At 38.1% G+C, this 25588-nt stretch overlaps 1 protein-coding gene across 5 annotated transcripts in view; it reads right to left on the reverse strand.

Moving 5' to 3' along the window:
- trh (PAS domain-containing protein trachealess) overlaps positions 1-25588 on the reverse strand; it is a 258744-nt gene that overhangs the window by 129601 nt on the left and 103555 nt on the right. For 4 of the 5 annotated variants that reach the window (XM_089728622.1, XM_089728621.1, XM_089728619.1 and 1 more), the window contains exon 5: positions 13829-13849. The exons of the other annotated variant lie outside the window; for it this stretch is intronic. In XM_089728622.1, the coding sequence (XP_089584748.1) occupies positions 13829-13849 (21 nt within the window). The remainder of the gene's footprint in view (positions 1-13828; positions 13850-25588) is intronic. 5 annotated transcript variants of the gene reach the window in all.

Below are 25588 nucleotides of genomic sequence, written 5' to 3' on the forward strand. Positions count from 1 at the left end.
ATTTTCGTTAACTCCAAAGTATGTATGTACAAGTCGCTTATCTCTGGACCAGCGATATATTAGTAAAATAAGGTTTTTTTTTCTTTTCAAATTCGAATCTTATTCTAGAACGCTATCAAAATTGGATTTTATGATTTGAAATTCGTAGGTAACATCTTCATTATTGTAAATAAAATATTTAAAGAGTTTTCTTTCTGTCTGTTTTGCGTATTATTTCAAATGCAATAACTGGCTCCGAAAATGGCTCCGAAACTAATTTTAGAATGATCTAGAAATGAACGTCTAAAAGATGTACTACTTCAATAGGAGCTGAATCAACTCTTGTCTGTTGCAAGACATATTTTTTATTGTTTTAAATATTAATAATTTAATTTGACATCAAAATCCGTATTCAAAGCTAAAACTTCTTTTACACGTCTATTCTAGACGTTTTATAGGCACTTTAATTTTTATTTACAGTAACGAGATATCTACTTGATTAACAGAAAAGTCTTGTATCAGCGAATCAACACAGCATTTACAAACAACAACAACAAAAAAAATCAAAGACAAAACCAACCCCGTCTCGGCGGAATCGCATTACCATATTTGTAATCCTTGAGAAATAAATTTGCGAATGAATAATGTAAATATTATACGCAAAAAAAAAAAAAAGAGGATGAAAAATATGTGGCCACAGCGCTAAGTAAGTGTCGGAGGTGCGAACTCTATATAACGTTGTGAAGGGCGAACGTAAAAAATGGAAAAAGGTTCCGTTTATTTTATACGACAAGTCTGTTTAAATAGTAGCTCTATCTCTCTCTAACACAACGTCAAAAGTGGATTAAAGAATCGTCATATATTCTTCAATGTCCAGAAAGTTAATGAGTTCTATTTTTCCCTACCTAATAGCTAGTAGCCTCAAGGGGCTATTTCAGATTCGCTGGCTAGGTAGTAAAGAGTATTGCTAATACTGACAAAAAGCAATGCTTCGCTATATCTACCACCGAATGACGACTGATTGAGAACTTCCGGCGAGAAACTCAGTAGGTTGTGCCAGTTCTCAGGATTAGTAAGACAGAAAGTTAATGAAATATTTAACTAATTATTAGTTTAATTAACGTGCAGCTTTTTTTTTTTTTTTTCCACAGGAGAAAATCGCCGGATCCCCACCCGCGCGGCAGGTGGGGTATGTGGGAGTTGAACCTCACTAAAAACTCCTGCCGCTCACAACCGGCGCCCTACCTCGGACCGGGCCGGAGCCCAGTCGGGGCTATTGAAACGGCGGGACAGGGTTGACGCAGAGCACATTACACCTTCCCCCAGAGCGGTCGGAGGAACGCGGTCTACCATCACCCGGCTTCCTATTGCGGGTGAGCGTGCAAAGCACGCCACCCCACGTCTGGGTCTCTCCCCGCACACAACGGGTGGGACCCCTAGCTCTTAGGGGGCCAGGTCACGGATACGACCCCGGTCCCGACCCCCTGCTCGGCGGCGGCGGGTTTCTGCGTAGTGAGGAGAGCTTTCCCTCACTCGCCCCGCCGCCTCCTTCTGCGAGATGGTGCACTCGCAGAAGTCGAGCATAGCCTTCCATGACTCATCGCTGCCAAGCATCGACGCCACGACGCCAGGCAGCGACAAGTCAGGTCCTATCTTTGCGACCAGGACACGGCGCTGCACCTCCCACGCGGGGCAGACAGCGAGCGTATGCTCCGCCGTAGAACATATTTGACAAGTAGCTTACGAATCCTATTAAATAAAGAAGGAACATAAAAATTACACTGACCTAAAAGAAAATCTAAGTTCATGTCATCATTGTCCGCTTCGCCCGATACGAATCACTAATCCTAGTCTCAGGCTCACAATAAATTTACTCTACAGAACCCCGAAACCCCATTGAACATGAATATTTTAATAGTATCTCTTTGCGGTTTTTTTTTCTAATGTTTATTTATGGGTTTGCGTTTTAGGGATGATACGGGTTAATATTAATGCGCTCAAGATTGGAGGGTTGCTGAAGAAACACCTAAAGCAATTAGAAGCAGTAAGACGGTGGAAGAAACAGAGGAACTGAATTGAGTTATAGACATCTTATTTATAACATTAGGTGTATCGTTTGGACCAGATACGCTCTACTCTCAATACTAAAGATAAGGCAGGAGTGGCGCAGGATAATCCAGGAGAAAGTTATTAGAGGAGGCCACAACCCTCAGCATTGACGATTATCGACGCAAGTAGGAGGTGTGTCGTATTGTGGGTCCGTATTAATTTGTCCTATTTCTTCCAGAAAACAGTTATACATTCTTGTTTAAGACTCGTTGACCTCAAGGTGAGTATTAATGTCGTGAGCTCTATGACCCGGTACGTACATAATATCAACTAGTAAGTGAGCTTATACGTCCACTTAGTGCCAGAATTTAAAAATACATTCGAAAGCCATGCCGAAACCAAGGAATCGCAACACCACAATTAGGCAAGAAAAATATAAAACCATATAAGTTTTGTGAAGAAGACAAATAAAATACTCACATATTATTATAAGACCACGAGGTCTTGGCACCTAAATCATTGAAAAATACTACTGGCTGATAATACTTTTGTAACCTGTGGATTTACATAGAGACTTCACTTCTCTCTGTGTTTTGTGACTTATGAAATATGGGGAGGGCTCTGAGGAATCATCGATAGCTACCTAGAATCTATACAACATAGAATCACTGCGTTTCAATACTTTTTTTTTGACACGTAGCAGCTTATTTTGAAATTAATTTCCCCCACATTATTTCCCGGGCGCTATGACATTTGTTTCTTCCATAGAAGATTGTGGAGAGTATTCAGAGGTAAGTAGTAACTTGGCTGTGCCTCTAGACGACGGTCATGACAAACGGTGATAACTCACCATTAGTCGAATCATCTTTCTAGAGCTAATAAAACAATACTGAAAGAGAATTCCTACTCCGAAAGTCATCAAAGCCTTTGTCCACGATAATGAACAGTGCCAGAAATATATCCAGTACTTTGTGGTTGAATACCACAATACACCCTCTCAAAACGGCGGAAAGAGAAGCGGCAATGAATATCATCCATCCAAATTTACCTCTTTTCTATTAACCTTTTCAGTTTACCTCCTTTCTCTTAAGTTCAAATTAGCGTGACTATATCGACATCCCGTATGCGTTTGTATCTAAAGACTTCCTTAGGTTTAATGAACGAAGTAATTTTCGCGTTACATATAAGGCACCTCCTAGCAGCATTCGTTGGCCGACACAGGAAACGGTAGCGGGTTCGATTCCTGATCAGAATAATTTATTTGATTGATGTCATTGCTGCCACCTTTGAATTTAATCACATACTTTATCGCAGGTGTAGCTAAAATATTATGTTGTGTTACGTAATTCGAACATTGAACATTCCGTAAATATGTAATATTTCTTGGTTAATTTACCAGCTCATTTTTATATACACGGCGCGGCGTTAGGGAATTATTCCGATAACGATCGGAAGCGACAATTTTTTTTCATCAAGATCGATTATCGATTTTGTTTTCTGATTCATCATCAAATTAATTCATTCATCATCAAAAATTGTTTTCTGATTCATCATCAAATTATTTTATAATGAATCCGAAAACAAAATCGATAACGAAAATAGAGCACGGTACTATTACAGTATCATCAAATTATTTGATGATGAATCAGAAAACAAAATCGATAATCGATCATGATGAAAAAAATATTCTAATATAATCTAATATATTTATCTAAATTATAATTTTGCGGGTTTGATTTTTATTACACGATGCTATCTATACCTTTACTGTGGAAGTCAATCGTGAACATTTATTGAGTACGTATTTCATTAGAAAAATTGGTACTTGCACGCAGAATTCGAACATCGTTGGACCGGACGCCGTAACCTTTAAGCTACGGCGACTTCTAAAACTTCTAAGAATTCGTCTTCTTTCTTGTGAGTCCAAACGGGTAGATACCACCACCTCGCCTATTTCTGCCGTGAAGCAGTAATGCGTTCCGGTTTGAAGGGTGCGACAGCTGTTGTACTGTGAAAACTGAGATTTAGAATTCATGTCTCAAGTTGGGCGGTGGCATTAATGCAGTTGAGGTCTATGGACTCCGGTGACCACTTAACACCAGGTGAGTCGTCAACTCGTCGATCCATATAAGCAATAAGAAGACTACATTAAAAACCGGCATTGCCGAAAAAAATGCGATGTTAAATCGTGCTCCGGTGACCACTTAACACCAAGTGGGTCGTCAGCTCGTCCATCCATATAAGCAATAAAAAAGGCTACATCTAAAGTCTGCATTGACAGTAAAAATGCAAGATTAAATCGTAAACATAGTTATAATTATGTCTACGGCTCGCGAAAATCGAAAAAAAAAAAGAACAATATGTATAATGTAGACAAATTTTATATTCATTTTAAACTTATGCCTCCACAAAACATTTACAGGCCCCATCATGATCGACCTGCCCGACAACACTTTAGGGGCTCCCAAGCAACTCGCCCCGCAGATAATAAAAACGCTTGTCTGTACTATGGAGACAATAACAGACAATCGTAAAACGACAAGCCAATTTATCTTAAGCCCCGCTGACTTGGAAGCGGGTACGCGTATTCGCTTAAGCGAGTTAAAGGTGTTCACTATTTTTTCACAATATTGCAATAATTGTTACGTTATAATACTCATTGTAAAAAAATTATTTTTTTATCTAATATGAAAAAAAAAAAAAAAAGACAATATGCCCGCTGAGTTTCTTGCCAGTTCTTCGCAGGACGGAGAAGTTGAAGTCGTCGTGGCCTAACGGATAAGACGTCCGGTGCATTCGTGTTGAGCGATGCACCGGTGTTCGAATCCCGCAGGTGGGTACCAATTTTTCTAATGAAATACGTACTCAACAAAAATGTTCACGATTGATTTCCACGGTGAAGGAATAACATCGTGTAATAAAAATGAAACCCGCAAAATTATAATTTGTGTAATTACTGGTGGTAGGATCTCTTGTGAGTCCGCACGGGTAGGTACCACCACCCTGCCTATTTCTGCCGTGAAGCAGTAATGCGTTTCGGTTTGAAGGGTGGGGCAGCCGTTGTAACTATAATTGAGACCTTAGAACTTATATCTCAAGGTGGGTGGCGCATTTACGTTGTAGATGTCTATGGGCTCCAGTAACCACTTAACACCAGGTGGGCTGTGAGCTCGTCCACTCATCTAAGCAATAAAAAAAAAAAAAAAGGCTAGTTTTTGTGAATTGGCGGTAGTACTTTTTGACGTTCAACAAGTATGTACTTTCATTTATGTTAAATAAATAAAAAATTGATTTGAAACATTTTTTTGATTTAATTTGATTTGATTTGATATCGAACACCAAGGCACAATTTACATTCAAAAAACGGTCAACAAGCAGATATATTTGAATGGGGTAGGTAAGCATAATTGAACTTCAATTAAAAACATCGAATTGTTTATCCTAATACCGAATAAAACGGACCTTTATGCCAAATGTAGCTTAAACCAAACAGCCTTTCACCCCTGGATATCTTAATTTGTAAAAAATAAAGATTTTAAAAGACACCCAGATGTTAAGGGCAAAAGCATAGTTTTATTTTTACACAAATTAAAAAACTATTAGTACGCTTCGTTCGTACAAAAAATAGTTCAAACGTATTTAATATTGTTATTTAAATAGTAAAAAACAATTCGTTTTTTAACAGATAACGCCAAATTAAGCATTAGTGCGCACGAAAAAAAAAAAAGTATTTGCACCAATATTATTGCTCGCGATAGGTCTTATAATAATGGTCGGCTTGAAGACAATACTGTCGGTAGCAAATGGCCCGAAACGGGAAGTTCTTGAGTTTTAAATTGTCATTAGAGGGGGTTATAGGGTTTTTACATTTTACGTTTTGTGAGCAAGGTGCTTAGTGTAACATACCTCAGTACTGGAGGGTTACTCAACTTACAGGGTGATGTTTTTTCTCAATGCTAAAGCTATTAATTTTTACAACACACATATTAGTGTTAGTATAACGACGAAAGGAAGATCTTCCTTCGAGCGGGTAAAATTGCTGAGTAAACCGACGGTCTGAAAGTTGTTGTTGTTCAGAACGTGTATATATGCAAGCTTATCTTCAAGAAACGCAGTCAGGAGCGCTAACTATTGAACCCCTATATCAGTCATCACAGAGTAAATTTTGCCTGAGCCAGCTCTATGTCTTTCCGAAGTCTAGTTTTTACTTCTATTTACATATTAAATAATTGTAAATAGACCCATGCTTTAACAAAACCCGACTTCAAATAGAAAAAAAAGACATTCCAAAACAAATTAATATACACTAAAAACAATAATCATCGAAATCGGTTGGCTTGATATTGAGTAATTGAGTTATTCATCTATTTGTCGCGCGCGTACTTAATGCAAATTTAAGACTTATATGGTTTTCTCATGGATAACATTATCAGATCTGGACTAAATTGAAATGGGATCACACGAGAAGCGTCAACTTTCTAATAAAAAAGAATCATCAAAATCGATTTACCCAGTCAAAAGTTATTAGGTAACAAACATAAAAAAACATATAGTTGAATTGAGACCTCCCCCTTTTAAAAACTCATTAAACATGCTAAAAACTCATCAAACTAATGAAAATTATTCTCAAGTCGCGTAACGAAATACAACAGCCTGTATGTGAAGCTACATCGCTGTGCATTGCAGAGACAAAGTATACTAATAAAAATAATAAAGAAACCAATCCTTTTTTGTTTATGTCGGTAAGGGCGCGGGCACACTCCCCCGAGTGTTCGCGTATTACGCACCTGCCTGCGCACCGCTTTATTTATCGCCGTATTTGTGTACACGGCTGAATGGTCGAAGCATTTGTCGAATTCTTTAATTGTTTATTTTTAATTATAGATGTAGTTTAATAAACAAAAAACAAAAAACAGAATTAAATAGCAAAACGAACTAACGATTAATAATATTTTTCTTTCTTTTATCCTGTTGATACTGGTCAGGATATTAGAGCGAAGCTACCCGATCCTGTAGACCGAATGGTAAACAGTCGACGTCGCCCTAAACACGTCATTCCGGATCCTCCCGATCCACTAACGGTGCTTTTAGGTACCACAAGCACCGGTCACCGTCCTCGTCGAACCCGTGGCTTGCGACAAAGGGCTCGACGAGTGAATTAATCCACAGACACAGCTCACTGAGTTTCTCGCCGGATCTTCTCAGTAGGTCGCGTAAGCTGAAATAGCATCTCAAGGCTATCAGCGTTAGAAAAAAAAAGCGAAGATAAAAAATTATTGTATCACCATCGGTTCTTGATGGGTTTGCAAATTTTCAAATTAAGCGCACGTCTTGAAGTCAGTATAAATGAAGTCCAAAGATTCCGTAACATACTAACATAGCAAGCCAAATTCTAGTTGAAATTTAAAATCTTTAGATGATATCTGACCACTAGACGTCAACGGCTATTATTAGGCTGTTGCTTGAGCTCATGGACTAAAACGAAAGCGCATGGTAACCACTTAATACAAAGAGCACCGTGGGCTCGTTCGCATAGTAAATAATACCTAGAAACATGAGATCGATGTCTCGATTGTTCTGCAATAATAACTATTCTATGTTTCTTTCTCTTTATATTTTCAGTATGGCAATCAGCTCCTTCCATTGTTGCCAGTGTCGAGTTTATAAAAACCTTATATTAACACAATATAAGGTTTTTAAATACGAGCTTCTTCCATTTGACTCCATACAGAAAAGACGGATCGTCGATAATCCCATCCTCACGGATCGTTTGGAACCTCTGGGTCTGCGGAGGGACTTCGGTTCCCTCTGTGTTTTGTACCGTATGTTCCATGGGGAGTGCTCTGAGGAATTGTTCGAGATGATACCGTCATCTCGTTTTTACCATAGCACCGCCCGCCACCGGATTAGAGTTCATCCATACTACTACCTGGAGTCACTGCGGTCATCCACAGTGCGTTTCCAGAGATCTTTTTTGCCACGTACCAACCGACTTTGGAATAATCTCCCCTCCACATGGCATGTCCTTCTTCAAACGAGGCTTGTGGAGAGTATTAAGCGGCAAGCAGCGGCTCGGCTCTGCCACGCAACATCCCTTGTTTGTGTTCCCACCAAAAAGTTCATCCTACTGTTCAAACCCGAACATATATTGTAAGCATACACATGTAAGGTATGAAACCTCCTCTACTATAAATCCTTCATATTTCTGCTACAAAATCTTCACAGTTATTAGATTGGAAGGGAGACTTCCAGCGCGCGTCTCAAATTGCATGGTGGCATTCGATTTGAAGTTAATAAGAGTTCTTTTTTTTTATTGCGCTTGTATGCAGACGAGCATACGGCCCCCCTGATGGTGAGTGGTTACCGTCGCCCATGGACTTCAGCAATGCCAGGGGCAGAACCAAGCCGCTGCCTACCGCTTAATACTCTCCACAAGCCTCGTTTGAAGAAGGACATGTCATAGCGCTCGGGAAACACCGTGGAGGGGAGCTCATTCCATAGCCGGATGGTACGTGGCAAAAAAGACCTCTGGAAACGCACTGTGGATGACCGCAGTGGCTCCAGGTAGTATGGATGAACTCTACTCCGGTGGCGGGCGGTGCGATGGTAAAAACGAGATGCCGGTATCATCTTGAACAATTCCTCAGAGCACTCCCCATGGAACATACGGTACAAAATACAGAGGGAACCGAAGTCCCTCCGCAGACCCAGAGGTTCCAAACGATCCGTGAGAATGGGATTATCGACAATCCGAACGGCCCTTCTCTGTATGGAGTCAAATGGAAGAAGCTGGTATTTGGGAGACCCGGCCCAGAGATGGGAGCAGTACTCCACGCGAGGCCGGATTTGTGCTTTATAAAGCAAAAGCCTTTGTCCAGGCGTGAAGTACCGCTTCGCTCTGTTGAGGACTCCCAGCATTTTGGACGCCAACTTGGCTTTGCCTTCCAAATGACTCCGAAACTGGACATCGCTCGAGATGTCGACCCCAAGTATCCCGATACTCGCGGAAGGTTGCAGGGACACTCCTTGGAATTGCGGCGCCATGACAAAGGGGTCCTTCTTCGCAGTGAACGCGCAAACTTGTGTCTTTAACGGGTTGAATTGAACCAAGTTCAATGCACTTTTTCATTCAATTCATTCATTCAATTTTCAATGGGGTGAATTGAACCAAGTTCAATTCACCCCATTAAAAATTACTATTCAATCATCGGTTTCTTCATCGAGAATTTTGACTGACAACAAACTTGAACTGGTCACAACATATACCGACAAAGTGTTCTGACCATGACCACCAGTGAACATATAACGGTTTTCACTAATATTGAATACAGATTTGTAGGCGCTTAATATCAAACCTGAGAATTTTGGTACAGAGAGCACGACTTATAGCGTAAAATAAAATCATAAAAGTATTTCCCGAGTGAAATAAAATTTGGCTGTGTATCCTAGAACCCTTTGCGGTCTATATTATATAAAATACACACCCCAGAAAATAAATAAATAAATCTTTAATAGACTTGACAATCTGCAATTCGTTCCGGATCCAAATGCCATTATGGTCGTTTAAGTTGCTTTTTTAAATTCTGTTGGTATGAGCCATACGGTAAATTCATCTTTATTATTTTCGACGCAGGGTTACAATTAGATACTTTTAGTAACGAAAGTAATAGTGGAAAGAAAAGAAAAAGAATAAGACGCTTAAGGCAAAACAAAAATATTGGCGACTAACCCGAGAGACGTTGCCTTGTCTTAACTATAAATATTCAATTCGAACTGGAATAAATAAGAAAAGTGATAATTATTACAAAAAGATAGTGCTTACTGTAATGTCTATAAAAATATAGACAACAATGTAACTTTTTTTTTCTGGTGCGTAAATCTTTAGCTTATATAATATGTTGGTTTTTTTATAACTAATATACTTTCATCATATACATATACACAATATTCAGTACATGAAATATCACCAAATTATTTTTGACAAAAATTCAACGGTACACCAGCCAAAAAAAACACAAACACAATTCTCACGAACTAGATAACTACGTAATAAACAGCTTGCGTTCGCTAACCCTAATCCTTAGTCTAAGAGAGATAATCTCGCGGGCGGCTCAACATCAAAGGAAGCGAGGGTTGTCAAATCTCGCGTTTTGAATTTTAACACGGCTTGTAAAGTTATGATCTGTTCTTGATAAACTTTAGTGTGCTCGTGAAGTTTGTGGTGTTGAAAATATAGATTACCGTTTTCTGTATTTTTACTAGCGTAGACCGAATGCGTGGCCCACCCGATTTTAAACGTTCTAGACTAGCTGGAGGACAATATGAATACAGCTACCCGTTTTGATAAAAAAAGAACGAAATTGACGGACCCAAGCATCACAACAATGGATCTTACACTTTTGATTCCGTTAGTTGAATGACCCATAGGTTGTCGTTTTACCAAAGATCACGTGTATTTAACCAAACGCCTTAAGATGTGAGGTCTAATTCTCAATTGTATTCTAAAACGGGTATCCCATTCTCCAAGACGGCAGAAATAGACAGGAACGTCCGTAAATACGTTCTGCCTTAAAAAAAATTGCGGCCAATAAAATCATGTTCCAATAACACTCAGAGTCTGCATTACCTATGCTATCGGATCCTGCTTATCGACTCTCAGTACTTTTAAGCTCTCCCAGCACTGGTCACCGTTTTCGTCAAAGCGTTCGTAGTACAACCCATAAACACAACCCACTAAGTTTCTCGCCGGAAATGCGCGGGTCGCGATTCTGATCCAGGGGCAGATTCTGCGTAGCACTGCTCTTGCTAGGGCTAGTGTTGGCAAATTATTTCTTGTTTAACCCGTGAGCCTATAGCTCAAATAGCACATTAGACTACCAGCGAATAGGTAGGAAGAAAAGAAAAGAAAAAAACTAAACTTAATAAAAAATACCAACAAAAAGTAATTCAATACGAACTTAGTATTATTGTTAGTCGTCTATAGTCAACGGAATAATAGAGGGATAACATTTAAACCAATTTAAATGTCCTTATGCAAGTTTTCAGACGCTCTGCCCCTTCAGACCGCGACAAGTCTTCAGCATCGACAACATACAATTTATATGTTAATTCAGCAGACGTCTTACATACCAAGTCCTTTCGATTTGTCACTGAATAATAATACTATTTACATATTTGGAAATGTTATTACAGTTATTAACATTTTCTAGGGACAATTGCAGCTTAATCACAATAAATCCAGGATTTAAATGATTTATATTGACTCCTAAACAGTTGAAGATGGATACAATAATGTTAAGTGGTCACTGGAGCCCATAGACATTTACAACGTAAGTGCGCCATCCACCTTGAGATATAAGTTCTAAGGTCTCAGTATAGTTACAACGGCTACCCCACCCTTCAAACCGAAACGCATTACTGCTTCACGGCAGAAATAGGCGGGGTGGTGGTACTTACCCGTGCGGACTCACAAGAGGTCTTACCACCAGTGATTACGCAAATTATAATTTTGCGGGTTTGATTTTTATTACACGATGTTATTCCTTGACCGTGGAAGTCAATCGTGAACATTTGTGAAGTACGTATTTCATTAGAAAAATTGGTACCCGCCTGCGGGATTCGAACACCGATGCATGCTACATACGAATGCACCGGACTTCTTATCCTTTAGGCCACGACGACTTGAAGAAAGTTAGAAACGTTTTTATTACTGTAGAATCCGTCTGCGCGCAGTTGGAAATAGCCCCTAAAGCTACCAGTGACTAGGTAGGGAAAAAAACTAGAACCGTCAATTAATTATACAAAGTAGGTATTATTTGACGAGCTCCTACTGTGATTTTCGCATTTTCATTACTTTTTAAATAGGGTCTATAATGTAGTTAACTAAGTCAATTTTCAAGAGCGCCTATATAGCATTGTTGAAGGACACACTCTTTGCGTGAACGAGACAGAGAGATATTACCAATAAACCTACGTAGAATTTAGTTCGTTATAATCGAAACCCCGCCGCGATTTACTGTGGCTTCGTCAATAATTTCGGTTCATATTAATAAAATCTAAAAAAAAATACATTTTCACGAAACTAACACATTTGCGAAAAAAAAAATATAATTTATTAGAAAACGGTGTAGCCGCTTCGAATATTAGACGGCTGATAAAAAGTTTAACAATGTTTCTTTGATTTACTCTTAAGTACCTACCGTATATGTTTCATACGTGTTGCCAAGGCATTATACCGGGGAGAGTCAAGCCGCAATCACAATTAAGGACTGTAAAAGCAATGGTGAACACGAAAAAAAGCGTAAAAAATACATTAGCAACAAAAACGACAATGAAATACGTATTGCTTAACAAAAATATTTAAAAAATGGCGTCAGTTACCTATTTTATATTACCTTATTAATAACGAAAAAAAATAGATAATAACCGGCTAATATGATACGCTAATACACCTAATACAAAAAAGAGTATAATTATGAGAAACAGAGGAGCCATCGATGTAAATTCGTATGTTAAATTCGCAATGACAATTATTATTAAAGACTGTTCTCAACTTTATTTACATAGCAATAAAAACAATTGTGAGCGCGCGAAAAAAGTGTAGATACGTTAACAACAAAAATGAAAATGAAATACGTATCACTTAACAAAAATATTTAAAAAATGGCGTCAGTTACCTAATTTATATTACCTTATTAATAACGATAAAAAATAGATAATAACCGGCTAATATGATACGCTAATACACCTAATACAAAAAAGAGTATAATTATGAGAAACAGAGGAGCCATCGATGTAAATTCGTATGTTAAATTCGCAATCACAATTATTATTAAAGACTGTTCTCGACTTTATTTACATAGCAATAAAAACAATTGTGAGCGTGAAAAAGAGTGTAGATACGTTAACCACAAAAATGAAAATGAAATACGTATCACCTAACAAAAATATTAAAAATGGTGTCAGTTAGGTACCTACTTTATTAATAACGATAAAAAAAGAGATAATAACCGCCTAATACGATACGCTAATACAGCTAATACAAAAAAAGAGTATAATTATGAGAAACAGAGGAGCCATCGATGTAAATTCCTATTTTAAATTCGAAAAAAAAACGCGCCAAATTTCAAATAAACGTACAAAATTTAAAAAGTCTAATCAAATGAATAGTCAAACAGCATTACACGGGCTATTGTACGCGACAGTAACATAAAGTGCTAACCCTAACCGTTTTTAATATAAAACTGATCTATTTTTTCTGTCTCGCTCGAACGTTTCAACTTCAAGCTCAGCGGGAAAAGGATAGAAATGATTTCGCTTTTAATTCTTCGTAAGTACATCTCATTAGCAATGGAAGGGTAAATGCTTAATCGACCTTAAAATAAACTTCTTTCGTTTTTAAGACTATCGAAGGAATTAAAACTTGTTGTCAACAGAATGATTATATTGCAATTAAAATTGCTCGATATAATACACAAAAACTGTTTAAAATATCACACTAACATATTTAGTTTAGAAATAACGTCGGGTTCAATTTTTTTATTCATCTCATCAAAATCCGGCTTCACAAATAAGTGCTAGCTAAATAAAGTTTAAGATGTGTCTAATTTCTATAATTTTAATTAATACAATCAATTGTAATTGATCAGGATATTCATCACCAATATGCTTAATAAAAACATTTAAAACCTCTCAGCAATCAAATTGCTACCAAGAGACTGAATTATTTCATTAAAAAACGCATTTAGTGAAAGAAAACAAGCAAAAGTAATGAAAATATACTTATAAAATTTTACTCAACCAGTTCTCTTGTGGAAAGTATCTGAAACAAGTTATTTCATTCATTAATATACATACATACAGCACAACATAAAATACAAACACTGAATTTAAAGTTGTGGTGCTGCCATCTTTTATCAGACAGACAAACCAAGAAACTTATTATAGTTTTCCAATTAACTAACAGATGGCGGTAAAACAAACACAAAAACAAAACTCATGAACGTGTCTTTTATTTCTTAAAACATTCTAAAATGTAATTAACTTTTTTTTCTTTTAGATGTCTCGTTAATTAAGCATCAATCTCTTGCATTCCAAAAACAATATCTTCGGTATGCAGTTAAGGTGAAATTCCAATTACTTTTTTTTAACCCATTTCACAACGCTTACTTTTTTTTTCATTTTTTTTGTTATTGCTTAAATGGGAGGACGAGCTCACAGCCCACCTGGTGTTAAGTGGTTACTGGAGCCCATAGACATCTACGACGTAAATGCGTCACCCACCTTGCGATATCAGTTCTAAGGTCTCAAGTATAGTTACAACGGCTACCCCGCCCTTCAAACCGAAACGCATTACAGCTTCACGGCAGAAATAGGCAGGGTGGTGGTACCCGCGCGGACTCACAAGAGGTCCTACCACCAGTAATAGTAAAGTATTCCTTATAGCAAAGTAACCAGAGCTTATATAATAACAATGTGAAATCGCCGATGCACACCTAGAGATACGAAGTCGAATTATCAATTGCTAAGTGCACGGATATGACCGTCCTACGTTTCAAATTTGACGAATGGCTGGTTCGTCTCAGAAATTTGTAGAATAAAGGGTATTTTTTAATAATCATTCTATTACAGCAGCTTAGACTTTGGGAACAATAACTAAGTATACATGATTAGAAATACATCGTATTTTTTCTCGTGAGTAAGTCTGACTTCCTCCTTCTATGCAAATGTTGTTTTATCAAACAACACATCAATAAAATTCTGCAATTAATAAATTCAAATAAGAAGATCTTAAATTGGAACAGCGTCCCTAGCGGCAAACGTTCCAACTTTGTTCCATACAAATTTGAGTTAACTTTAACGATATCCAGAACGTTAAAAAACTCGCACTAAGCACAGTGAGGTCGTGTCTCAGTAATATAGCACTAGAGCTGTCCCACACATTCAACAATAACACGTGATAATGTAGCCCGCGAAGCAGTAATGCGTGTACCCTTAATACATAGGTGGCCAACGTGATTAGATCCAAGATCTACTGTCTACTGACGTAACACGCTGCGATCTACCAATGACCTATCCTGAAATTTAATGAAACAATGTAGTTTAGTACACAGATAAGTAGCATATTTTCTTTCAAGATTAAAATAAACCTGAAATCATAAAGTAAAAGAGAACTATTGTGCAGAAGAGAGGATAAATAATGTGACCATTACTCATTAACAAATGATACAGGATGAAGATGATGCGTGCAGCAATTGGTGATTACGTTGCGCAATCTGCTCTATGTATTTATATATTTTTGTCTTGCCACGATCGACTGAACTAATAGCCACGATCGACAGGTCGATCGCGATCTACCACCCCTGCCCTAATACATAGTTTGCTCAGCAAACTGACACTTATGTTTCCCAACAGAAATAGATAATACAATAGTAATTAGTAACATTACATACTTTATATAAATCATTAATTTTGATTATCCAAGTCTCGACAAGTCTCGAGGGCAGTTTTTTTTTTTTGAAACTAGCCTTGACGAATTTTTAGAAGTCGATGTCGGCTTAGCTATGCCTCCGGTATTGCCTTCGTCCATAAGCTACAGTAAGCATTCAACGATCAGCGAGAGCATGCTTTTCCTCTTCCTTCGAAGACGACAAAATTCGTCGAACTCGTCGTGGCTTAAAGGATAAGACGTCCGGTGCATTCGTATCTACCGATGAACCTATGATCCAATCCCGCTGGCAAGTACAATTTTTTCTAATGAAATACGTACTTATCAAATGTTCACGATTGACTTCCACGGTAAAGGAATAACATCGCGAAATAAAAAGCAAACCCACAAAATTATAATTAGCGTAATTACTGGTGGTAGGACGTCTTGTGAGTCCGCGCGGGTGGGTACCACCGCCCCGCCTATTTCTGCCGTGAAGCAGTGATGCGTTTCGGTTTGAAGGGCGGGGCAGCCGTCGTACCTATACTGAGACTTAGAAGAACCCATATGTCAAGGTGGGTGGCGGTACGTTGTCGATTTCTATGGGCTCCGGTAACCACTTAACACCAGGTGGGCTGTGAGCTCGTCCACTAATCAGCAAAAAAAAAGTTTAGCAAAAAGTAACGATTAGCAAAATTTGATAAAACTTTTATTTTTATTTAAAAAATTACAAGAATTGTGTTTCGGTTGTAAATTTTTAACAGTATTATGGTAATGGTAATAATTATAGTAATGGCTGTTCGTTTTAAATACTAGACACTCACGCCTTATACTAATTGTAACAGTTCACGAATTATTCTTACTGGTGGTAGGACCACTTGTGAGTCCGCGCCGGTAGGTACCTCCTCCCTGCCTATTTCTGCCGTGAAGCAGTAATGCGTTTCGGTTTGAAGGGTGGGGCAGGCGTTCTAACCATACTGTGACCTTAGAACTTATATCACAAGGTGGGTGGAGCATTTACGTTGCAGATTTCTATGGGTTCCAGTAACCACTTAACACCAGGTGGGCTGTGAGCTCGTCCACTAATCAACAAAAAAAAGTTTAGCAAAAAGTAACGATTAGCAAAATTTGATAAAACTTTTATTTTTATTTAATAAATTACAAGAATTGTGTTTGGTTGTAAATTTTTTACAGTATTTATGGCTGTTCGTTTTAAATACTCTACTGCCTTTTACTAATAGTAACAAATAGTTCACGAATTATTAAAACGTGGTATTATCATATCTTCCTATTCTATTATGTTCAAATTATTATTAAACTCTCTTATTTAATTTTCGCGACCGAAAAGTCATTTCGTTATAATACCACATTTTCAAATTTCCGTAAAGACGTACGTCACTAAGTCGCACGCACATCAAACAGACATTATGAAATAATAAAGCAGGCACCGTAATCTTATTACATTATAATAAGTTGGAATAACTTACAAATGTTTTCCCCAATTAGATTTTCTTCATCCCCAATTTTTCATCGCGAGAAATTACATTATCGAAAATTTGCATTGCCGCTGGCGCCATCTATGGGTGAGTAGTAAGAAACGCGGGCTGTCGATCGGAAACCGATAATTAAAATTCAAATCGTTCCTATCGCCGCCGCGTAAGATACAAAATTGAATGGCAAGTAATTTTGTTAAGTGAATGGATAACTTTGCGATATGTACCAAGATTAGGGGCACAATCTCATCGGGGCCCTTCGCAAAAACAGTATGAATAATAATGTGATTTGCATAATATCGGGTGCTTTTATAACGAGTCTGTTTGCTTTGATAAGTTGCCTTCCGAATAGTTGACTCGTTAAGGAAATTGGGTGCTTCCGAACGCGCCATTAAATTTCAGTTTTCTAAATTATACGCATACAGAGTAATTTCGTTCAAAAATCTAAATTGCTATTATTTAAATTTGGGAGTATTTTTCTTAACAAGGCTTAAATAAATAACAAATCTCGACTGGATGCAGCTTATGTTAAATGTTTTTTAAGACGCCATGACGACGGCTATACTTATAAAGAGTCATAGCCATTACACGTCATTACGGATCCTCCTGATCCATTAACGGTGCTTTTAGGCACCACAAGCACCGGTCACCGTCCTTGTCGAACCCGTCGCTTGCGACGAAGGGCTCGACGAGCGAACTAACCCATGGACACAGCCCACTGAGTTTCTCGCCGGATCTTCTCAGTGGGTCGCGTTTCCGATCCGGTGGTAGATTCTGCGAAGCACTGCTCTTGCTAGGGTCAGTGTTAGCAACTCTCCGGTTGAGCCCCGTGAGCTCACCTACAAACGTTAGGGCGAAGCTGAAATAGCCTCTCAAGGCTATCAGCATAGGTAGGAAAAAAAAAAAACATATCTCAAGGTGGGTGGCGCATTTACATTGTAGATGTCTATGGGCTCCAGTAACCACTTAACACCAGGTGGGCTGTGAGCTCGTCCACCCAACTAAGCAATAAAAAAAAAAAGTTATCGGCTTAAGGTGAATTTTTTTGTTGTTCGCACTTCAGCGAAGTTTCATGAAGGTACAAAAGTGACGCGAGAGTAATTTCAACAGAACAGCCCAATCACCAATAACGGAGAAATGTTCAGTGTATAAGATATTGAAAATTCGATATATTTTTTATTGCTTAGATAGGAGGACGAGCTCGCAGCCCACCTGGTGTTGAGTGGTTACTGGAGCCCATAGACATCTACAACGTAAATGCGCCACCCACCTTGAGATATAAGTTCTAAGGTCACAGTATGGTTAGAACGCCTGCCCCACTCTTCAAACCGAAACGCATAACTGCTTCACGGCAGAAATAGACAGGGCGGTGGTACCTACCCGTGCGGACTCACAAGAGGTCCTACCACCAGTAATTACGCAAATTATAATTTTGCAGGTTTGATTTTATTTACCCGATGTTATTCCTTCACCGTGAAAGTGAATCGTGAACATTTGTCAAATACGTATTTCATGAGTAAAATTGGTACCCGCCTGCGGGATTCGAACACCATTGTATCGCTAGATACGAATGCACCGGACGTCTTATCCTTTAGGCCACGACGACTAAGTAACTAAATAGGTAACTCAATAACTATCATTAAGAATGAAACCGATGAAGAGGAGAGGCTCACTGGTTAGCGAAATTCTATTTCACTTTAATAAAGCATTGATCTCACGAATGGAACTATTCCTGTGTGGCCGTTAGCGGGGACTGCTGTAGGGCGATTGTTCTAAATAAATAATTGTAATTCTTAATAAAACTACCCTCCAGCTGACCGGTAGCCGTAACTCGCACGTGGCGAACTATCATAATTCTATGGGAGGCTCGATGCGTTTTGATACTTTCCACTTTACACTTTATATCACAACTCAATTAACTTGTAAGAGTTTAGATATCTAAAATGTAAGTAGCAGAAGTTTATTATAGCACTTTCATAATTAAAATCAGGTGAGTCGTGAACGTCCATTTCTATATATTATTATGGTGAGAAGTGCAACTTTTGAATTTATTGCTTGGCCTTATTTTTAAAATGGGCACAGTGTGTATTTAGACAATACTACGACTAATAATTAGGCTGAAAATTATGAAATCAGGAAAACACAACAAAAATTTGAAAGTAAGAAAATTCATCAAAAAAATAACTGAGTTGCGGTACTTGGTGACTGCAGTCGGTAGCGTATTTAATACACTTACTTTAGATTTGGAAATGATGACTGAGACGTCAATTAATCTGCCTTCAAAAATAACTAGTGACTAGAGCTCCATTGAAAAATTTTTAAAAATATTTTTATTGGATTTCTTCCTTCTTCTTTTGAACGCGACGAACTTCGTGTATAAACTTTCAATCCGTCATTCACCCTTCTAGATGTATAGCTTAGAAAAGAAACCCTGAGATTCTCCCGTGTACTTATAAATTATTTCGAAGGTATAACAAATTACATACTCCTTACATTTGAATGGACTTTGATTTAATGGTTTTCTGTGGCCTTAGGGGAGGAAATTTATAAAATCTATCTTTGGTTGGTTATGGCCTTCTAAACTAAAATACGTCAACAACCGTCCAGTTTGTAGGCCTAGCGGTATATTAAGGGTCCTCGTTGATAAATCAGTCATAAAAGAGAAGATAAAAATGTAAAAAATAAAAGTATCAAATTCGTTCAAGCTCTCTACACTACACAGAGATAGAGCCGTCAGTGCAGATGGGCCGTAATGACTGGACACTTTACATAATTCGCCGATCTGACCGAGCCGCCCTCAAACTTCCCGGCTCTCGTCCGGTCGAACTATCCGGATATTAAGGGTAAACAGAAAAATATAAATAACACTAGTTCGAAGGGGATATCGGTCTACTGTATTAGGTATTCTTCATATTTTTATTTAATTTGGTAGGCTGTAGGACAATTTGAGAACCACGAATCTAATCGATCTATCTTTTTTTTTTTATAGCTTAGATGGATGGACGAGCTCACAGCCCACCTGGTGTTAAGTGGTTACTGGAACCCATAGACATTTACAACGTAAATGTGCCACCCACCTTGAGATATAAGTTCTAAGATCTCAAGTATAGTTACAACGGATGCCCCACCCTTCAAACCGAAACGCATTACTGCTTCACGGCAGAAATAGGCAGGGTGGTGGTACTTAGCCGCGCGGACTCAGAAGAGGTCCTACCACCAGTAATTACGCAAATTATAAATTTTGCGGGTTTGGTTTTTATTACACGATGTTATTCCTTCACCGTGGAAGTCAATCGTGAACATTTGTTGAGTACGTATTTCATTAGAAAAATTGGTACTCGTCTGAGATTCGAACACCGGTGCATCGCTCAATACGAATGCACCGGACGTCTTACTTATCCTTTAGGCCATGACGACTTCTTATCTTCTTATTATCTTATCTTACTTTTCTCTGTATTAATCACACTACTGTTACAGATGTTTAAAACTGCGTACTTGTTCACAGATTCCTTTACATGAACTGAAAAAAACCCAGCGGCAAATTTTGCATTGTATGCATATTCGGATGTGGGATAAAATTCATACTTATTTTTAATTAAAACACCCCCTTTATCATTGAAATGTTCAATTTTGTATATTTAACAAAACCTTTGAGCTTAACAAAATCGTTCGGTAAATCTGTAAGATCTCTAAATATCAAATATGTAATTGTGATGGATAAGATCTCTACAATAGGCCTTCTTCGAAAACAAGCCACTTATGCAATGGACCTAAGTAATCCTAACCAATTCAAACACATGAGATTCCATCGAATGGTCAAGGATACTGCGCAGTTTATGAGACATAACCCCTGGGGCCGACTATCTGATGCATTTTTAGGCGATTCGATTTTGGGTTAAGACAATAGTTCCGGACGGCGGACAAAGTTACAGGATGAAGCGATTTTTGTAACAGTATTGGTCTTTAAAAAAGTTTTTTATTTATTGCTTAGATGGGTGGTATTAACGATATTTATGTAGCTACGTTACATAAATATATCAATATTATAGTTGATGTACAAACCACTTGTCTCAAAGTGGATGGCTAAATTTGCGTTCCAATAATTAGAACCATTACATACCATCAGGTAGGCGTGATCGATCGTTCATTCAACAAACAGCAAACTAATTATGCACAAATTACATTAAAATTTCATTTTGTAAGTACGCACCAGCGATAAGGAACATAAAAAAACCGTATTAATTCAATTAAGGGTGAGTTCGCTTCACTTAATCTATTACCGCACTTCAACTTAGACGACAGGACAACGAAAAACGGTCGTCGCCCGAAACGTGTCTTGTCGGATCCCCTGGATCCACTCTGGGTGCTTTTAGGCTCTTCAAGATTCTTCGACGAGCGAACTAATCTATAGACACAATCTAGTGAGTCTCTCCCGGGATCTTCTCAGTGGGTCACGATTCCGAACTTGTGGAAGATTCTAAGAAGCACTGCTCTTGCTAGGGCTAGTGTTAGCAAGTTCTCTCAGTTTGAGCCCGTGAGCTCGCCTACTTTTTCGCGCTTAGCTGGAATAGCCCTTTAGAGTAATAATTTTAATATAAATATAGAGTAACAGCGAATAGGTAGGGAAAAGAATGCCGTATCATATGTACGTAATAGTGAAATCATCACCTTTTATACCAAGTAATTTACTAGATTTCACGCATTAGATAAACATATAACTACAACAACATTGAACTGATCGACGTTTGATACATATCGAAACTCAAGGAAAATGGTTAACAACGAATAAAAAAAGTCAACAGTTGAATCGTGTTATTAAAATTATAAACTAAAGTGAGGTATTTTAAACTATTAATAAAAATATTCGGATCAACTGTAATCCAAACAAAGATAGGTACCTAGCTTAGTAGAAGACAAGTCTCTGACTTGTACCACACACGAAAAAGCAATTGACTACGAATTTACTGTTTTAAGGATTAGGATAAATGTTAGTTTCGGTCAGTTTGTGTATATCGAGGGTCATTTGGGGTCATTCACGGGGTTGTATTCAATTCAGCTGAAATTGAAGCGGTCAATATATGTGGCAGTTCTGTTCGTGATCTTCGGTAATACGGGCTTTGTTTTGTGACCGGCTTAAGAAAAAAAATCCTTATGATACGCGTGGCGAAATAAGATCGAAGCTGTATAATAATGTAAAGAAATTTTAAGGTTGAACGTTAGTTATGGTAGAACGTGTTATAGGGCCGAAAACTGTTTATTATAACCGCGATGCTTTTTAGGCTACGTCAGCATAACCCTAACGTGTAGATAAGCTGTAGGAGCTCAAACCAGGATGCGATACTAACACTGGCCCTAGCAAGAGCAGTTTTTCACAGAATCTACCGCCGGATCGGAAACGCGACCCACTGAGAAGATCCAGCGAAAAACTCAGTAGGCAACCGCGATGCAGTACTGAGGTCTAGTCAGTAAAATTGAGACTCAGACCTCGTTTCTCGGGGTACGGCATTCAAATTGTGATGTCTATGGACTTCAGTAACCACTTAACACCAGGTAAGCCGTGAGCTGATTCACTCGTTTATACAATGAGAACAAACAAGAAAATGCCGTTGCTCCTCAATAATTTCAAAATTTCCAATAAAACTCTAACCTATTGGCAGACGTTCACTAAAGCACAATAGACGAATCACAAAGACATATAAATTAATGGAACTCCAAGTTGGAATTCCGATAACATCCAATATCGGCTCGTGACAATGCATCCGTGATATAAAGAAAAACATTTTTCACACTTCAATACCATAAATATGCAAAACAAACCTTACGCGTAGGCGTTAAAGGTCATTTTTTTATCTAAATACCCCCAAGGCGTCTTTTTGTCAAAATTTTGGTGCAGACAATTAAGAATCTTGTGTCATTGGTTTTAAAGCTCACAGAGCTCCGATGCCCTTTCCGTTCTATCGGTGAATTGAGTTCTTGACGTGTGCTTAATGCGCGCTTCGTTCGCGTGAATGAAAACCATATTCCTCGGAAGTCGGAGATGCTTACAGATTTGGAGATCGATGACACCCGACATTGGCATTTTATAAGGCGTTTCTTATTATGCTTTACAGTGCCTGACATTGCTATAGACTATATTGCGCGTCATAAAAAAATATTACGATAAAAAAAGCGAAAAAATACAACAGGCAACTTATCGCATAAAGCCTTCTCTTCCTGTATTCTAAGTTGTTAGGCAAACATGACAGAATCAAGTGGACTTCTAAGCTGAACACTTTAAGTCAATAAAATTCATCCAAATTTGACATACTATATATTTGTTTGACACATGCATTGGAGAGTTCTTGTTTCGAAGACACAATAATGTGTCTCACGCTAGCTTCATCACACTGTTTATTTCGGCTATGAAATTGTTCTTGCAATATCCATCTTTCTTTCTTTTTATTGCATAGATGGGTGGACGAGCTCACAGCCCACCTGATGTTAAGTGATTACTGGGGCCCATAGACATCTACGACGTAAATATGCCACCCACCTTGAGATATAAGTTCTAATTTCACAAGTATAGTTACAACGGCTGTCCCGCCCTTCAAGCCGAAACGCATTACTGCCTTCCGGCAGAAGTAGGCGCGGCGGTGGTACCTACCCGCGCGGACTCACAAGAGGTCCTACCACTAGTAAAAAATTTGTGGGAAAATTAAAAATTCGACTTCGCGTGCTAAGAAGGTGGTAGTGTATAAAAACTAAGAAGCGAATAATCGCTCTAGATATCGTGTGAACTCCTCCTCAGATTAAAACATAAAAAAGTCGCTCTGTAATTTCTCATTACATTAAAACAAACGTGTCGTATAAAGCTATGGTTTATTCCTGCAAAAGTCGCGGGCATCAAACCAAACTGCAGCTTATTATAAACTCATAATATGCTAAAAACATTTGCAAGTTAAAGTTTATTTATATGTACATATATCTCCTAGTCCGAGATGAAGGAACATCAACATAAAACTCATGAAATAAAACCGACGGAGCCACCGTCCGTCTCTATATATATTATTTATCAATTGTATAAATTATTGAAAGTGGGCACCCTGTGCGGTCATCTTGACCCCACAAAACGGGCGGGCACGTTTTATGGCCCCATAACGGGATATGTGCTGAACTATTCTCGGAGTACTGTCCTGCGTTGTGTTTATAAACTACTCACCGTTTTATTATTACCAATGTTCGACCAATGATCGAATTTCAACCATAATCACGTACACCTCAAGGCATATATTCATTTTATTTATGATAAATAATTTCAAATTTTTTTTTTATTCATAGCACTAACAATTATAAATAGCTACTAAAAATGAAGCAACAGAAGATAAATGGTACTAAATTGTATCATTGAACGTCGTAATGTCGGCGGACAACCAATAAGACGGACCGACGACCTATGTGCTTAGTGCGAGTTTCTTAACGTACTCGATAGCGTAAAAGTTAAGCCAATTTTGTATGCAATTGGAATAACGCCCCTAGCGGCAAACGTACGCAAACGGTCCCATTCCATACAAACATGAGCTAACTTTTACGCTATCGAAAACGTTAAAAAACTCGCACTGAGCACACTAATCAAAATAGCTGGTAGGGAATAGATGCGAAAGGCAAGAGACCGAAAAGAATGGAGTGCATATGAAAAGACCTACACTCACCGAATGATGGACACGGGTTGAAGAAGAAAAGGGCATCATAGAAACGAACCAAAAAATAAAATTGGTTGACAAATGAGGGGAATAGTAGTTCACTGTTTTGCCTCTCATTGTCTTTTGTCAACCACTATATCATTTACAAACTAGTGATCTAATGAATTTAATTGAAGTTTTGAAGTGAAAACTTCTTTAGAATCGTTGTGATTTCAAACCGGATGCAACGGAAAAAACGACAGGTAAGAGACACAAATACAAAAATGTGTAGGATGAAGCCAGCAAAGAATGAGACAGAAATATACATACTATTTAATACAGCGCCATCTGTGAGGTTTTTTAATACTAACGTGTGTATGAAAGCTCTTGTGGTGAATTTTAATTTAGGATTATACGTGAAATTAAAATATCAATTCACAGAGGGCGCTACCTTACAATTATTTACTAATGACAAAATTTTACATATACTTAAGGCGTTTAGGATAATTGTATTTTAATTTTGGAAGGTTTCACTTCTACCACGTGTGAATTGCACACATGTTTTTTTTTATTGCTTAGATTTTGATTTCGTGAACCCAAAAACAAGGGAATTAAAGCTATATTTTAAGAAAGTGCGTTGCTATTCCCAACAATAGACAAAAAGAATCAATGTAGATTTTATTAAAGTATAAAGCGCAATACAATAAAAATACATTCACAAATTCTTGTGACATCAAAAGTCGAGTCGAAAGCATTCGAAACAAACGCTACCTAAGCTACGAACTTAATTAATCTTACTTGAATATCCAAGTTACTTGAGTGTACTTGCCTACTTCAAACCACTAGTAAACTTTCCTAAGGTGCACTGTACACGAAAAATCCCTGGCGGGCCCGGTTAACTCCGGCAACGGTTTACGGCCGCCTTAATGACAGTTTAGGCCTGTTTTAATGACATTTAATGACGGTTAACGACTCCCGGCGCT

The sequence above is a fragment of the Bombyx mandarina genome, chromosome 07 (genome assembly GCF_030267445.1).
Source record: "Bombyx mandarina strain Sakado chromosome 07, ASM3026744v2".
Classification (NCBI taxonomy): domain Eukaryota; kingdom Metazoa; phylum Arthropoda; class Insecta; order Lepidoptera; family Bombycidae; genus Bombyx; species Bombyx mandarina.